Genomic DNA, 16,489 nt, shown 5'->3' on the forward strand with positions numbered 1-16,489 from the left:
AGAATTCATGGATCTGCGGATGCTTAATTCGAGCGGCAGGCAGAGATCCGAATCTTTATTATTGCTTACAGTTTCAGTAATTTTCAGACAGAAACATTAGTTTCCATCATCAGATCGATTAGCTTTGTCCGAATCTCTTCTAGTTTCATCTGATTAGAGTTTTACTTTTCGTTATAACAGTGATCTTTCAACATGTCTTCGATGCCACTGCAACGTGGCATCTCAGGAGGAGTACGAGTTTCCGACAGCGCTGACGATCTACGAGACTCTCAAATGAAAGACAAAACAGACTTGATCAGAGGCCGTTCTACAACAGACAGCAGCAGCTTAACCTTACGGTTTCCTTTCGCTTTCCTCTTCACCAACAATACTCAATCCCCTTCCAAAACCGGCGACAACGGCAGTGATCCGAGGAGCAGGCACAGATTGGTTCTCCTCTTTCTCAAGATCAGTTTGGTTCTCATCGTTGTTCTCGCCTTAGCCGGTTCCTTCTGGTGGACGCTTTCGATCTCGGCGTCACCGAGAGGTGGTCATGTGTATCATAACTACAGGAGGTTGCAGGAGCAGCTCGTTTCGGATTTATTGGATATTGGGGAGATCTCTATTGGTCCCAGCAGGTGGAAAGAGTTGGAGTATTGTGATGTAGAAGCTGAGAACTATGTTCCTTGCTTTAATGTCTCTGAGAGTCTTGAGATGGGTTACACCAACGGTGATGAAAACGATCGGTTTTGTGGGTCTGGTTCGAAACAGGAGTGTTTGGTTTTGCCGCCTGTGGATTATAAGGTTCCTCTTAGGTGGCCGACGGGTAAAGATGTTATCTGGTTTCGTAATGTTAAGATTACTGCTGATGAAGTCTTGACTTCTGGTAGTATCAACAAGAGGTGATGATGATGCATTGTTGATATAGTTGATTTGATTGGTTTAATTGCTAAAGCTTTGGGTTTTGTTTTTTTACAGGATGATGATGATGGATGATGATCAGATATCTTTTCGTTCTGCGTCTCCTATGTTTGATGAGGTTGAAGATTATTCCCATCAGATTGCTCAAATGATTGGGATTAAGAATGATAACTTCATTGAAGCTGGTGTAAGTCAACATACTCTCATCTTTTATTATCCCTCTCAGCTCAGATTCTTATATGGTATTTTTATTCTTGGTTTTGTTTCAGGTGAGAACTATATTGGATATTGGATGTGGTTATGGTAGCTTTGGGGCACATCTACTCTCAAAACAGCTTTTAACCATGTGCATAGCAAACTATGAAGCGTCAGGTAGCCAAGTCCAGCTAACACTTGAGAGGGGCTTACCTGCGATGATTGCTTCTTTTGTATCAAAGCAATTGCCATATCCTTCTCTTTCCTTTGATATGTTGCATTGCTCAACGTGTGGTATTGATTGGGACCAGAAAGGTAACACTTCAGAATGATTTTATTCCCATTTTCCTTGGAGGACCTGGCCTTGATGTAAGTTTGAATTCCTCTGTGTACAGATGGGCTTCTCCTTGTAGAAGTCGATAGAGTTCTGAAGCCAGGAGGCTATTTTGTGTGGACATCGCCCCTCACAAATGCTCGTAACAAAGAGGATCTTAAAAGATGGAACTTTGTTCATGATTTTGCTGAAAGCATCTGTTGGACTCTTTTGTCTCAGCAAGACAAGACAGTTGTCTGGAAAAAGACAATCAAAACCAAATGTTACAGTGCACGGTCAGTGAAACACACACCATCCCTTATATGAACTACATATTTATCAAGTCTTCTTACATTAAGATGTTGTATAAACAGGAAGCCTGGGGTTGGTCCTTCTGTGTGTTCCAAAGGACACGACGTCGAGTCTCCTTATTACAGACCGCTTCAGATGTGTCTTGGTGGAACACGTAGCCGTAGGTGGATTCCCATTGAAGGCAGGACAAGATGGCCTAGCCGGTCTAACATGAACAAGACTGAACTTTCACTCTATGGTTAGTCTCTCTTAATATTTTAATTATTTTATGTTTTGTTGAGAACCTCTCCCTCATACAGTAGAAACTTTTATAAACTAATATTCGATAAATTAATAAACACTATAAATTACCTCTTCCAAAATATTTGAGACACTAGTGGAAGGAGTTCTCAAGTTTTGAGATACTCTCTCAACATTTAACCATTATTTTCTATTTTATATTTTGTTGAGAACCCCTTCCTCATCCTTGCAATGGAAGTTCTCTTAATTACAGTTGCCTTAAGAGTTCATATTTTTCTGTAGCTTGTGTGGTTCTTATTTTGATTCCTGGGGGTGGTTTGATTATAGGTCTTCACCAGGAGGTGGTTGGAGAAGATGCTGAGAACTGGAAAGTAAATGTAAGAGAATACTGGTCACTCTTGTCTCCTCTGATATTCTCTGATCACCCCAAGAGACCCGGCGACGAAGACCCATCACCCCCTTACAACATGCTAAGAAACGTTTTGGACATGAATGCTCAATACGGTGGCCTCAACTCCGCCTTGTTGGAAGCAAAGAAATCAGTATGGGTCATGAATGTTGTCCCTACAGCTGGACCAAACCACCTCCCAATGATCCTTGACCGTGGCTTTGTCGGAGTTTTGCACGACTGGTGAGAGTCTACTGTTAGATTCTCATTAACACTACGGAATCAGTTTCTCAGCGTTGTTTTTGTAATAACTTTCAGGTGTGAAGCATTCCCGTCTTATCCGAGAACATACGATCTTGTCCACGCAGACAATCTTTTGACTCTTCAGACAAGCAAGCTCCGGAGCTCATGCTCGTTTATGCAAATATTCACAGAGATTGATAGATTACTTCGTCCAGAGGTACACACATTTCTTTACTCTCAAAAGAATAGCACATTTTTAAAGTTTATCATAAAAATGGCACCCAAAGTAAAAAAATCTCCAAAATAGCACCCGTAATCCCACCCATCCCTAAATACTAAATAGTAAACTCTAATCAATAACCCCTAAATCCAAATATTATATAAAAAATATTTTTTTAACTTTTAATAAATGCTATTTTTGTGAATGTATTCCCTTTGTGTATTATTTTTGAACAAAATATCGTTTTATTGCTATACAATAAAACAAAACTTTGGAAATGTTATTTGTTTTTGGAGCTATACATACAATAAAGCAAAACTTGGGTGCAGGGATGGGTGATAATCCGAGACACGGCGCAGCTGGTGGAAGCAGCCAGAGCTTTGACAACGCAGTTGAAGTGGGAAGCTAGAGTCATAGAGGTTGAAAGCAGCAGTGAACAGAGACTTCTCGTCTGCCAAAAACCAATCACCAAGAGACAATCAATCTGATCAAGAACAAGGAGGACATAGACACAGGTTTTGTCTACTTTTTTAATTTTATTTTTGTTCCAAGTCTCACATCATTGAACTGTGGTGGCTATACGGGGAAGAAGAAAGGGAGTAAGAAGATGATATATATATATCTCGCCGGGGGGACGCAAGACCGCCGGTGAAGTAACTTTATCTGGTTTCATGAGTTCCCATTTTACAGAATCTAGATTTATTTTTACTTTTGAGGTTTACTATTTTTAAAAATACTTATTATTTATATACAGTGAAAAGAATATGATCCACATTTGTGAAGAAGATGATGTTTATCAAATAAGTTGAAGTTGTATTTTCATTTTCAATATCTTTTAGCAATTTCAAAGGATCAAAAGTAGAACAAAACTATCATTGCATTGTGTTGATGCATGAATGCTCTTGGAATCTATTATCTTCTTGTCATTCTACTTTAAGCACTATCTTCATACACTCGTAGACAAAGTAACTTATTGCAGCAGAAGGCAAGACCTGGAGACATGAAACAAAGTAACAACAATAACATATCAAGCTTTAGAAAATGCACGTTGACTTTGGTAATAATGCGGTATGAACTATTTTGCAAACCTGAAGCAAGCTAGGTAATAGCCCAGCGTATAAAGCAGGGATCCCTCCTCTTTCAATAATATTAATCCCCATAGCCAAAGCATTCAACTTGTCTCTACCAATCTGCATCTGAAGCTGTCGTCTCACTACTTCAAAAGGATACGTAGCTACTTCAGTACAAGCACCTGCTACAGCACCGTACAGAAGAGTTCTAATAGGTCCTAGCTCAAGCTTGTCCAGAGCATTGAGTTCTTGCCCCTGCTGCTTCATGTCTTTCAGTCTTTTCCGGCCTTCCGGTGTATGCAGATAAGATGACTTAAGGATGTCGTAAACGCCGTAGAAAACTGCACCGGACAGAGCCATGCTTGCTATCGATGGGACTAGACCCTTGTAGAGAGACAACAATCCTTCGGTTTGGATCATATACTTGAACGCTCCTGCGATCCCTCCTAAGGCTTCTCCACCCCGAGCCACTAGTTTGGTTCGTATCTAAGCAGTAAAAAGAACACATTTCAATCAAAATGTTCCCACATACATGTTCAGAGCCAGTCCTGAGATTTATAAGACTTAAAAAAAATTACTAAATAATCAATACATATTTTTTTTTCAGTAATCAATTTGTGGGCGAGTGATAGATATTCCCTCTTTTTCAGAAAGAAAGATTTTATAGAGTATATAATAAATGTTTACAATTAAATTTATTGTTTATTTCACTATATATTTTCCAATAACTATCAACCAATAGTATTTAATCAATTCAAATATTTTCAATTAATGTTTCTTGAAAGTATAAACTTATCAACATTAACTACTAAAAGTACCTTAAAATTATAGAAAATCTATTATTTTGGAACAAAAAGTAACTCTAGAAAATCCTAGTTTTGGGATCGGAGGGAGTATACATTAACTAACCACTACAATTTTCGGACATGAGACGAATGTTTCATTTCACTATGTTCAGGACCAGTCATGTGCATGATCTTATTGTCCTGACCCTTGTTTTGCTCTAAAAAAAGGCAGTAATGCTTGACCTTTATGTCACTCTAAACACACAAACGTCTAATCTTTGATCTAAAAATGGTCAAACGAAGTAAGAACCTACAGTGTCAAGTGGCTCTAGTTTGGTTCCTATCTACGCAGTAGAAGAACACACTGCAGCCATAATGTTTCCCACATGCATGTTCTTACTGTTACTGCTAAAGTCTCATATTTGATCTAAAAAGAAGTAAGAACCTACAGTGTCAAGAGGCAAGCAGAGAACAGTAGCAGTGATCCCAGCAGCAGCACCAGCAACAAACCTCTCAAAGTTAGTAGCTTCATCGTTCCCAGCGAGTCTAAGCAACTGCTTTCTGTACATATCGTAGGCACAAAAGTTGACGGCTTTGAAAGGAGCCGTCCTGAGAACATTCAGCAAGTTGCCTTTCCAGAACCCTCTGAAGCCTTGCGTGGTCGCAATCGTCTTAGCCACCACCAATAAGTTCCTCTGTTCACCGCGAACTGTGTACTCAAGCTTTAGCCTCTCAAGTGGGGCTAAGAAAGTTCTGACATCAACAACAACAAGATATCAGTGAAAAGTAAAGACAAATTGTAATGTGTACTAATCGAAAGATGCATACTTTGAAACCATGGCAGCTACAGCACCAGCCCAGAGATGCTTCCGTGTGTTCATGGTCCCGCTTCTCCTCCTCCTCGCTCCATTAGAAACTGTTTTTTCGTCTTTACTCAAGCTTACGGACAGGAAAAGCAAGTTCTTGTCGGAACGGAGACGGGTTTGGTTTCTCCGGTGACCGGTGAAATGCAGAGGCTTTGAGTCTGGGCAAATGCATTTGGAGGAGATGGAGCGGAAGAAGGGAGACGAGAGGTCTGGTGGTTCGAGAAACAAACCTCCTGTGATGAAGAAAGCTTCATTGGATAGGTCGCTGGAGCTGGAGGGAGACGAGGGATCGTGAGGTAAGATGTTGAGTCCTGGCATTTGGATAATGAAGAAGAATATTCTTTAGGATTTGTAGAGGAGAGCTGAGTTGCGGACCGGTCAATTGAGTGGTTTAGGACCGGTCAGACCGTTCATGGGTCGAAGTGGTTGATTTAATTTGTTATAGCACCAAATGGAAAAATAATGTAAAGATAGCAATCAATAGTGAATTCAAAATTCAAAGTTTTCTATAGTTAAACAAAAATGAATTTCAATATCAACGGTAAATCTACTGTGAAAACCCTTTTGATAAAGTAGTTTAATTAAAATTAATTAATATTTTGTATTAAAAACTGATTTCAAATTTAAAAATATAGTCATCAGTTATTTAATCAATAAAAATGTTTTGAAACATATTTAACAAAGTGTAAATAAAAAGTTTATGTGTGGCACCAAAGAAAAAAGTGAAAATATGAATTAATGGTGAATAATTTATAAAAAAGAATTGAATTTTTTTATATTTTTATATGAATTAATTAAATATTTATTAATATTTAAACATTTGAGTTACTCTTTCAAAATTTAATTTATTATTAACTATAGAAATTAATAAAAAAATATTAAACTTTTTCAGCATGGTGAATATGCTTGGGTAAGAAGAACCAAAGCTAATACGAAACTGAACAGTCTCCCGGTGGAGGATACTGCAACATCTCTCTCTCCTCCGACTCGACAGGGAAAAGGAAGGCAGACAACCCTACGAATTCATCTGCAAACAAATCTACCAAAACCCAAAACAATACGGTGGCTTCCGATTTGAAACCGCTGCCATCCCAATGAGCGTTCTGAGCTGGAACTGTCAAGGAGCAGGAAGCTCTGAGACAGTTCAACGGTTGGGGGAGATGCGTCGGGTGTATTTTCCTGACCTTTTGTTTCTTATGGAGACTAAGCAAAAAAAAAGTTACGTAGAGCATTTGAAGACAAGTTTGGGTTATGATGAGTGTGTTACGGTTGATCCTATTGGTTTGAGCGGGGGATTAGCTGTAATGTGGAAGAGTAGTTATGTGGTGGAAGTCCTGTCGTGTGATAATAGGATCATTGATTTGAAAATCACACTTGGATCTATGAAGTTTTTCCTTACCTGCGTTTATGGAAATCTGGTTACTGGTAGAAGAAATCTGGTTTGGGACAAGTTGATAAGCATTGGTATTCAGCGCGATGCAGCTTGGTGCCTTATCGGAGATTTCAATGAATTGATGCACAATGGTGAAAAGCTCGGAGGAACTGTAAGGTCTGAATCGACTTTTTGGGACTTCCGTAATATGGTTGAAGCATGTAAGATCAAGGAACATATCAGCCATGGGAATCTACTATCCCGGGCTGGGAAGAGAGATCAAGTATGGGTGCAATGTCGTCTTGACATGAGCTTTGGGAACGATGCTTGGTTTCGCCTATTTCCTCGCTCTAAAACAGAGTATATGGACATGAGAGCCTCTGACCATAGACCAATCCGTTTAGAGTTTGCTCTGGAAATTGAAGAAAAGAATAGAGGCCGGTTTTTCTTTGATAAGAGGTTGATTGGGAAGAGGGGTGTTGAGGAAGCTATAGCCAAAGCTTGGCTCGGGAATGGTCCCTGCGATGATCCAAGCCTACTTGACAGGATCGCAAGGTGTAGAACTGAGCTATCAAAGCTCAAACGGGTAGAACATCTGAATTCTAAAACTAGAATTGAGAGACTTAAGCAGTCTTTGGAAGCAGAAAATTGCAAAACAGTTCCCGAACTACAACCACATGCGGAAAATGAAGTATGATTTGGCGGTATCACTCAATGAGGAAGAGAGCTTCTGGAAGCAAAGAAGCAGAGTTGAATGGCTCAAAGATGGCGATTTAAACACAGCTTATTTCCACAATGTGGTGAGAAGGAAATGGATGCGAAACAAGGTGCTAATGCTGAAAGACATCCTTGGGAATGAAAACTATTCAGAAGGTTCCAAGGGTAACATTGCAGTGGAATTCTATAGGGATTTATTCATGAGCTCTAATCCCTCGGATATGGAACCTCTTTTTGAAGGTTTTCAAGCCAAAGTAACACCAAGTATGAATGAGATGATGACGAAGCCTGTATCTACTGATGAGATCAGAGTTGCCGCTTTTGGTGTGAAAGGGAGCAGTGCACCCGGTGAAGATGGCTTGACCGGTCTATTTTACCAAAAGTACTAGCACATTGTGGGTCCTAAAATGATAAAGGATGTTCAGAGTTTCTTCCAGACTTCGGTTATGTCTGAAGGATGGAACCACACTCAACTCACCTCGTTGACAATTCCTAAACAACTGTTATATATGAATTTTCATAAAATAATTTAGTAAGATGTAAATATAATTATGAATATGCATTTTATAAAATAAATAAATTACTAGTAGTAGAAAATTATAATTTTTATAATTTGTAATAAAATAAGAAATCAATGATAGAAATGCTAAATCTATGGAAATTATGTAATTTCGTATTAATTGTGTAATTTCATGAAACGTTTGTATTTGTACTAATTGTACAATAATTCCAAACCCTGGCTCCTCTTTAATCACGCGGTTTGCTGACGTCAGCACATTTCATTTAGCCTTATGCCGGGCTGACTCGGTTCTGACGATTTAAATACCGGACGGCTCTACCGCCAACGTCATCGTCCATTAATCATCTCTCACATACTCGAGGGAGAGAGAGAGGAGAGAGCGCGGGAAAATAGAAACAGTTGCGATTTTTGTTCGTGAACTCTCGAAAATGCAGAAGATAGGGTTTCCGGCGATGAAGAGCTTGGATCAGATTCGATCGATGGCGGCTGGATCCGCGAAGAATCTATCCTCCTTCTCCTCGCGTCAACCTCACGATTCCGTCTCTTCCGGAAACTTCTCGAATCTTAAGTTCACTGCAGGTTTGCTTTCTGTTGTTTCGTTTCGCTTCGCTTTGATAATTTCGCTCCGATAGTTTCTGAAATTGCACTGTTCTGATGATCTTCGCTTCTATTTTCCAGAGAAACTGGTGAAGGAACAGGCTTCTATGAAATCCGATCTCGAATTGGCGGTATTTCGATTGCTTATCCCGTTTCCTTCTATACAAACTTAAGTTTGATCGATGTGCTTGAAAGGTATGTATGGTGTTGTTGCTAGCCTAGGATTGTGCTTCTTCGATTTGGAATCTCTGCTTAGTATTCCGATTGCTTATCCCGTTTCCTTCTATACAAACTTAAGTTTGATCGATGTGCTTAAGAGGTATGTATGGTGTTGTTGCTAGCCTAGGATTGTGCTTCCTCCAGTCGAATCTGTACAGGCTTAAGTTTGATCCATGTGGTTAAGAGGTATGTATGGTGGTGTTGCTAGGATTGTGTTTCTCCTTGACGTTCTATCGGATCTCTGCTCAGTTTTGCGAGTGTTTGATTATCGGATGGGAACATATTGTTCGAGTTATTGTTAAGTTATTCTCTGATATATAGCTAGAAGTGCATTTGATCAGAAGTTCTTCCCATGATGCAGAACTCTAAGCTGAAAAAATCCAAGGATCATATACTTGCTTTAGAGGAAAAGCTGCAGAGCGCTTTCAACGAGAATGCTAAGCTCAGGGTGATGCAAAAGGAGGATGAAAAGCTTTGGACAGGGATGGAGTCCAAGTTTTCTTCAACCAAGACTCTCTGTGATCAACTTACTGAGACTCTGCAGCACTTGGCTTCTCAGGTTCAAGAAGGTATATAGTAGAAGCACATTGGTCCTTTAATTACTTATGGTGTAATGTTGCCTTATCTGTTTCCTAAATTTCCTCAGCTGAGAAGGATAAGGAGTTCTTTGAGTCCAAATTCTCCACTAGTGCGGAAACAATTGACTCTTTAAAGCAGCAAATGCAAGATCTCTCTGTGAGACTGAGTTCCGCTGAAGAAAACATCAAAAGCCGTAAGTTGTTAGTTTGTCTCAGGCATTTTTTGTTTTTTCTCTTTCATAGGAAAGCCTTTGATTTGAAAGTGATTGAATTGCTTCAATATGGTTTATCAATATTTCTGTGTTGTTCTTTTGTTGGATATTGTTAGACACTTTAGTTACATTTAATAAGTTAACCATGCAGGTGAGAAGGAACTAGAGGAGCTACGATTCGAGAAAGAAGAGAAAGAAAACTCTTATCTTAGTGAACAGTGTAGAACTGCCAGTCTCTTAAAGGTGAAAGGTAAATTTCTTAATCTGATAGATTCATACTGTCATTCCTTACATGCACTAGGCCACATGTTTATCTGATTTAATAGCTTAAGCATGTACCCACGCACCAAATGTGTTTAAAATTCAGTGTTTCTGAAGGGTATTCACTTTTTAGATGGAAAAAGATAGCCAGTTCTTCGCTTGCATACAGGTTATTATTCAAAGGAACGCACATTTTTGCTCTATAAAGTTTCTTTATGTATGGAGTCTTAACTGGTATATCAACTTATAACAAAAATACTCTTTTTTGGTCCGTGTTATACCTATATGATTGTATTGGTATTTGACTGAAATCTACTTAATTTCCCGTCTTAATGGCAGATGCTACGATAGCAAATTCTGAAGCAGCTATAGCTGAAGCAAAAGTCAACATTGAGAATATAAACTTCCAAATTGAGAAGCTGCGGCTGGAGTTAACCTCAAAAGAAGATGAGGCCAAATACCTTGTTGGCGTCAAGGAGAATTTGGAACAAGAGAAGATGGATATTCAGCTGAGTGCGGATAATCTATCTGAGAAACTGATTAACTCAGGCCAGGAGGTCAAGAAGCTCGAGGGCTTTATCCACTCTTTGGCAACTGAGTTGGGTGAATTGGACAAAAAGAACTTGGTGTTCATGAAAAACTTTGATAAGCTAAATGCTTTATATGGCACTCACCTTATGTTGCTCCAAAAGGATAGAGATCTTGCCTCTGATCATGCTCAAACGTTATTCAATCAACTCCAAGGAGAGTTATTGAGTGTAACCTTCCAGAAAGAAGCTCTGCAATCATCAGGTAATGAGTTATATGAACAAAGAGAGGAACTGAAGAAAGCTAAAGAGTCATTGGTCTCCCAACTTGCCGAGGAACGCTGCTCCGCAAGGCAGACAATTGAAAAACTAGAGTCTGAAGCAAAATGTCTAGTTTCAACAAATGATGAGTCAGAAGCAGTGATTGCAAAGCTGAAAGAGGAATTCGAAGCATTGTCTGAAAATCTGAGGGCCTCAGAGAATAAGACGGTAGATATATATATGTTCATCACTTTGTACATATCTCTATCAAAATCATCAATGCATAGTTGGGATACTGAATCTGTTCATACATCTCGCAGCAAGAATTGATGCTAAAGCTTTCATCATCAGAGCTTGAAAGTAAAGAGAATTATGAGAAGATTCAGGCTGATGCACAGAGAAAGGCTGAAGAAATGGAAATTTTGCAGAAAGAGAGCCAGAGCAATCAGCTGCGTGTCGATTCATTGTCAGAAGAGGTGAACCAGCTCCAAAGCGTTATTGAAGAGAAAGAACTTCTTATCCATCAATGCAAGGAAAATGAGAAGAAGCGGGACCAGAAAACCACAGAGGTTTGACAAGATAGATCTTGGACAAGGCTTTATGAGTATTATCCACCTTTTAGTACTCATCATATATGAACTCCATCGCAGGACAAGGAGCTACTAGCAGCTGTTGAAACTAAGCTTGTAGAAGCGAAGAAGCAATATGCTCTTATGCTGGAAAATAAACAGTTGGAATTATCAAGGCACTTGAAGGAGTTATCTCAGAGGAATGACCAGGTATATCTGGATCACTTTCTCCTTATAAATGCTCGAATAGTATGCAAAATCTAAATATAACACACCCAAACATTTGACGTATATGATTTTTAGGCCATTAATGAAATCCAGAGGAAATATGATGAGGAGAAACAGGAGATTATTAATGGAGAAAAGGAAAAGGTATATGCTGACAGTCTCAATCGTCCGAACAATTATTTGATAATGGTTCTGTCATGTTCTTGGTCCTGATTTCAGGTTGAGAAGGTTATCAAAGAATTATCCACTAAATATGACAAAGAACTTTCAGATTGTAAAGCCGAATCAAAGCAGCAATTGCTAGCCATTCAAGAGGATCATGCTTCTCTGGTATAGTAATCTCCACTTAAACTTAATGTTTCTGAACATCACCAATCGTGAATAAGCTTATACATGTGTTAGAAGGAAATTTCTACGACTTTAACCCCTAAAAATCATAGGTTTAGTAGTAGTAGATGCAGATATCTGAATCAAAGTCCCCTTTCTCTGTCTTTTCTGTCTAGACGTTATAGCTGAGCAGGGTAACTAGTAGCCTGATTAAACTGCATGTTTTGCAGACACTCTCAATTCAGAAGGAACACGAAACTAGGGAGTTCAATCTCAAAGCTAAGCACGATGAGGAGCTGAGACAAGCTCAGATTCAGGCTGAAACTGAATTAACAGAGGTACCAATAGACACAATTTAATAGTTATATTAGGATATGAATCCTCTAGTATTCATATGGTTTTTTATCTTTATCCAGAGGATAACAACACTCAGGAACGAGCATGATGTTCAGTTGAAAGCATTCAAGTGTCAGTATGAAGATGAATGCAAGAAGTTGCAAGATGAATTAGATCTTCAAAGATCAAAAGTTCGTGTCTATCAAGATTTATTATAAAAGTTTCACGTGTTAAAGGTTTAAAACCTGATGACTTAAAACGAGTTATCGTTGCAGGAAGAGAGGCAAAGAGCTTTGTTGCAAATGCAATGGAGGGTTATGAGTGACAAAGATCCTGAAGAGCAAGAACTGAACTCTAGGAAGGTTAGCCCAACAATCATTTTGATAAACTAAAAGAATACTTTAGCTATCACTTAACACATATTGGCTTTGATAACTTGATCATTCTGTAGGAATACTCTGTTTCATCTGTCAAAGTGAGAGCTCCTCGTCCTGCTCGTCCTGCTAGCAAGAGAAGCAAGCATGCAACAGTGATGCAGGATGGCGACGAACAGGTAGAAAAATATAATTGTTTCTGCTTTGTCAAAGTCTGCACATGTAAATATACATAACATTCTCATGGATGAAAATGCAGGATTCACCTTTTGTAAAGGCAGCAGAAACACCTGTGACAAAGATGTCGAAAAAAGTTGAAAATGCAAATACGAGAAGCTTAATGAGCAGTCAAAAGCATCATAGCAAGGTAAAACACTTGATAGCTATGCATTACATGTGCTCGTGACGTCACCATTTGTTGTGGATTTAACTTGGCAGGTGGCTCGTCGTGAATATGAAACTGAAACGAACGATGGGAGGACCACAAAACGAATGAAAACAGGAGGCACAGTAATGTTTGAGGTAACCTATTCTGCCCATTAACCCTGGTTCATCTTAAATATTCAGATATGTTCAACAACTGAGTTGGGATTCATATTTTCTTATGGCTACAGGAGCCAAGGAGGAGATCTACACGGATTACACCCAAAGCCAAGACCCCCAGAAGTATCGCTAAGGTAGATCCACTGAAGCTTGCTAAATATTTGGAATGTATAAATCTCGCCCAAGTAAACTAGTGGTGAAGCAGAATTAGTTATATATATATATATATATATAGGGCAAATCTCCAAAATAGCACATTTCTAAGTTTATATCACAAAAATAGCACTCAAAAACTAAAATGACCAAAATAGCACATTTCTAAGTTTATATCACAAAAATAGCACTCAAAAACTAAAATGACCAAAATAGCACATTTCTAAGTTTATATCACAAAAATAGCACTCAAAAACTAAAATGACCAAAATAGCACATTTCTAAGTTTATATCACAAAAATAGCACTCAAAAACTAAAATGACATTTAGTGCTATTTTTGTCTTTTTCTCATATATATAACTCAAAACATGAAAAAGTATGGTAAATGTTTGATGTGATCACATCTGTGGTGTATTAACACAGAGAATGTTTTCCACATGTACAGGTGGCAGCCATAAGGAGTCATCCACCACAGTCTGCAAACCTAGGAGATCTTTTTTCAGAAGGCTCCCTCAATCCTTATGCTGATGATCCTTATGCGTTTGACTGATTTGAATCTAAGCTAAGCTCGGATCCTAAAACTGTTTTCCGCACTCTTAAGCTCTTTGCTACACCATTCGATAAATAAATGTTGGTCACACCTTGTGATTACCGACGTTTCCTATTGCATCGAGTTTCTCATTTGTTAATTGGGGGAGTAACTAGTATGGTTGAAGAACTTGTTTACTACTACTAGTTACAGTCTTACAGAAATACATCTCCGTCTGATGTTTATAATGTCAGGTTGCATCGTGGTCTTGTTCCCCACCTGTTTAACAGTATATAGCTTCTCTGGTTCACGAGTCTTTGTGGTAAAACATTCCCTCCACCTGAATCTGTGTCTGATCATATTAGCTTTACGATATGTTTCAGCTTTTTTAAGTTAACCACATCCTGTCATATTCTCTAGTCCATACGTTTGATATGAAGCATCGTGGCTAGCTGCTACTGAACCATATTCAAATAACTTGGTGTATAACAGCTTTATAATTAAGCCTTTCTTCATCCTCCGGTGATATTAGCCATAGTGACTCCACTCTCTGGGCTCTGGCATAACATACCTTGAACATAGCTATAGTCAGTATCCATAAATGTTTAGTTTCCCATTCTAAGAGCCATCTCCAAAAAGGTGACTCGTAAACATACTTTGAAAAAAACTTTATAATTTCAAATATAGAATTTTTTGCTCTAAAAATAAAGAATTTTAAAACTTCAAATTTAGAGTTTTAAGAAGTTTCACTACTCAAAACTCTAAATTTGAAGTTTCATCTTTTTATTTGCATCTTGGTCCTTATAATTAATTGTATATCACATTTATGATTCTTAAGGATTTTCTCATTCATAGTTTTAATCTTTAAAACTTTTGTATATTTTAAATATTTCAAATTTATTTTTATAAATTAAAATTTTACACATAAAAGTTTTTTTAAAAAATCAAAATAAGATTTATAATATTTTAAAAGTAGAATTAGACAACAAGAATATTACAAACGAAACTTAATAAAAAAATTTAAGAAGATATATACATGAAGACATAATTATCACACAAATTTAAATATTACAACAACACTAATAGTCTAGTACATTTTCTCCGGAACTTCTAAAATATTGTCCAAACAAATTTTGTATAACCGAATTAATGGAGCATTAATAAAATAATTTTATGTAATAATGTGCTATTTTTTTGTAGTTTAATATTTAATTATGTATTTCTATTTATAATTTTATATTTAGTGTAAAATTTTATTAATTAATATTACTATAATATTTTTATATATGTGCTAGTTATCTACAAAAGTTTTATGGATTTATATTAATTATGACAAATATAAGGAGCATAGTATAAATTACAAATAATTTTGAAGTTAAATCTATCTTATTAAAGTATAAGTACTTTAAGCTTTTGTTTGACAATATAGATAAAAAATATAAAAATATTAACCATGTTGTTTGGAAACATTGATAGTAGTATATTAAGAAAAAAAAGTAATGAGCTTATCTTATTAAGAAAAATTGGAAGTCCGTTATGTTATATTAAAAAGTAATAGGCTTATGTTACTTGATATACATAGTTCAAATTAAAATAATAATTTAAAATTGATTTATATCAAAAATTTATTCAAAAATATACATATATTTAAAATTTGATTTTTACTAAAATATTTTCAAATCACCATTATAATTTTTTAAAAATATATATAATAAAAATACAATACAAAGCTTAATTTCAAACACCAACTTAAAGTATGATTTTTATATTTCACATAAAATTTAAAAAATATAATATATGTGATTACTTATACGATGGTACGTATAAAATACTATTAATTATATGGTTACTAGTATGATGGTATTTATAAAATACGATTAATTATATGATGACACATATATGATATATAATAGTGACTAAGGGTGGGCGTTCGTGTACCCATTCGGGTTTGGGACGTGTCTGTTTGGGTTTCGGGTTTTTGGGATCAAATATTTCAGCTCCATTCGGATATTTCTAAATTTCGGTCTGGGTTCGGTTCAGATATTTGCGGGTTCGATTTGGATTAGAATAACCCATTTAAACTATTTTAATTTTTTAAAATTCATTATATACTCTAAATTTTCCAAAATCTAAAAAAATAATAATATATTACATATAAATTGGTTTGATTTAAATATTTGGACAGAGAATCAATAATTATTTTAAGTTTTTTGGTGTTTTGAGTATACTTTAACTATTTTAGATATTTATTTTTGACTATTTGTATATATTTTCAAGTATTTAAACCCACTTAAAAGTATTATATATATTATGGATGTTTTTATGTACATTAAATCTAAAAATAATTAATATATATAAGTATTCATTATATACTAAATCGTAAGTCGCCTGACAAATAGAATAATGCCATGTGGAAAAGTTTTAAAAAATTAATTGATTTGTTTTCATCTCTTATTTTTATGCAATTTAAATTTGTAACCACCTATATTCCTAATTTTTCTCAAAAAAAAGTTGCCCACGTTAACTCATATCTTCTCAAACTGTTTTCTTCATCTCATGTATAAAGTATCAAATCATCTCCACTTTCTTCTACGTTGTATCTCTAACAAACAAAATTTTATATCATCTTGCCT

General features: G+C 36.6%; 3 protein-coding genes across 5 annotated transcripts in view; 2 read left to right on the forward strand and 1 right to left on the reverse strand.

The window, feature by feature from the left end:
- LOC106300237 (probable pectin methyltransferase QUA2) overlaps window positions 1–3,629 on the forward strand; it is a 4,504-nt gene extending 875 nt beyond the window's left edge. Inside the window, exons 2-9 of the mRNA XM_013736338.1 lie at window positions 181–881; window positions 958–1,087; window positions 1,170–1,410; window positions 1,491–1,704; window positions 1,783–1,958; window positions 2,288–2,591; window positions 2,667–2,808; window positions 3,141–3,629. Of these exons, the coding sequence (XP_013591792.1) occupies window positions 193–881; window positions 958–1,087; window positions 1,170–1,410; window positions 1,491–1,704; window positions 1,783–1,958; window positions 2,288–2,591; window positions 2,667–2,808; window positions 3,141–3,299 (2,055 nt within the window). The 5' untranslated portion in view covers window positions 181–192 and the 3' untranslated portion in view covers window positions 3,300–3,629. The remainder of the gene's footprint in view (window positions 1–180; window positions 882–957; window positions 1,088–1,169; window positions 1,411–1,490; window positions 1,705–1,782; window positions 1,959–2,287; window positions 2,592–2,666; window positions 2,809–3,140) is intronic.
- On the reverse strand, window positions 3,589–5,908 carry LOC106300238 (probable mitochondrial adenine nucleotide transporter BTL2). Its single transcript, XM_013736340.1, has 4 exons — window positions 5,495–5,908; window positions 5,116–5,419; window positions 3,900–4,367; window positions 3,589–3,803 (listed from the first exon to the last, which is right to left on the reverse strand). The coding sequence occupies exons 1-4, from the start codon at window positions 5,848–5,850 to the stop codon at window positions 3,735–3,737; spliced, it is 1,197 nt and encodes a 398-aa protein (XP_013591794.1). The 5' UTR covers window positions 5,851–5,908; the 3' UTR covers window positions 3,589–3,734.
- A 2,579-nt stretch (window positions 5,909–8,487) lies between these two features.
- LOC106296587 (synaptonemal complex protein 1-like) lies at window positions 8,488–14,109 on the forward strand. Of its 3 annotated transcripts, none has more exons than XM_013732749.1 (18): window positions 8,488–8,720; window positions 8,820–8,869; window positions 9,319–9,526; window positions 9,604–9,729; window positions 9,899–9,997; window positions 10,348–11,024; window positions 11,117–11,365; window positions 11,447–11,575; window positions 11,669–11,737; window positions 11,813–11,923; window positions 12,151–12,258; window positions 12,337–12,447; window positions 12,532–12,618; window positions 12,708–12,809; window positions 12,890–12,997; window positions 13,069–13,152; window positions 13,245–13,307; window positions 13,773–14,109. In XM_013732749.1, exons 1-18 carry the CDS (start codon window positions 8,570–8,572, stop codon window positions 13,875–13,877), a joined length of 2,637 nt encoding a protein of 878 aa, XP_013588203.1. In that variant the 5' UTR covers window positions 8,488–8,569; the 3' UTR covers window positions 13,878–14,109. The 3 variants fall into 3 exon arrangements, with proteins under 3 accessions (XP_013588203.1, XP_013588204.1, XP_013588205.1); XM_013732750.1 differs by having other exon boundaries at window positions 8,540–8,720; window positions 8,820–8,933; XM_013732751.1 differs by lacking the exons at window positions 8,488–8,720; window positions 8,820–8,869 and adding an exon at window positions 8,957–9,143.
- The last annotated feature ends 2,380 nt before the right edge of the window (window positions 14,110–16,489 follow it).

This window comes from Brassica oleracea, chromosome C6, assembly GCF_000695525.1.
Source record: "Brassica oleracea var. oleracea cultivar TO1000 chromosome C6, BOL, whole genome shotgun sequence".
In the NCBI taxonomy this organism is placed as follows: Eukaryota; Viridiplantae; Streptophyta; class Magnoliopsida; order Brassicales; family Brassicaceae; genus Brassica; species Brassica oleracea.

Excerpts from the sequence above, each read along its gene's own strand:
- LOC106300238 (XM_013736340.1), bottom strand. The coding sequence starts at position 5,850 with ATGCCAGGACTCAACATCTTACCTCACGATCCCTCGTCTCCCTCCAGC. Across the intron at positions 5,420-5,494 it reads GTAGCTGCCATGGTTTCAAA|AACTTTCTTAGCCCCACTTG; the intron begins GTATGCATCTTT and ends TGTTGATGTCAG. Across the intron at positions 3,804-3,899 it reads TATTACCTAGCTTGCTTCAG|GTCTTGCCTTCTGCTGCAAT; the intron begins GTTTGCAAAATA and ends TCATGTCTCCAG.
- LOC106296587 (XM_013732749.1), top strand. The coding sequence starts at position 8,570 with ATGCAGAAGATAGGGTTTCCGGCGATGAAGAGCTTGGATCAGATTCGA. Across the intron at positions 11,025-11,116 it reads GGGCCTCAGAGAATAAGACG|CAAGAATTGATGCTAAAGCT; the intron begins GTAGATATATAT and ends TACATCTCGCAG. Across the intron at positions 13,308-13,772 it reads CCCCCAGAAGTATCGCTAAG|GTGGCAGCCATAAGGAGTCA; the intron begins GTAGATCCACTG and ends CCACATGTACAG.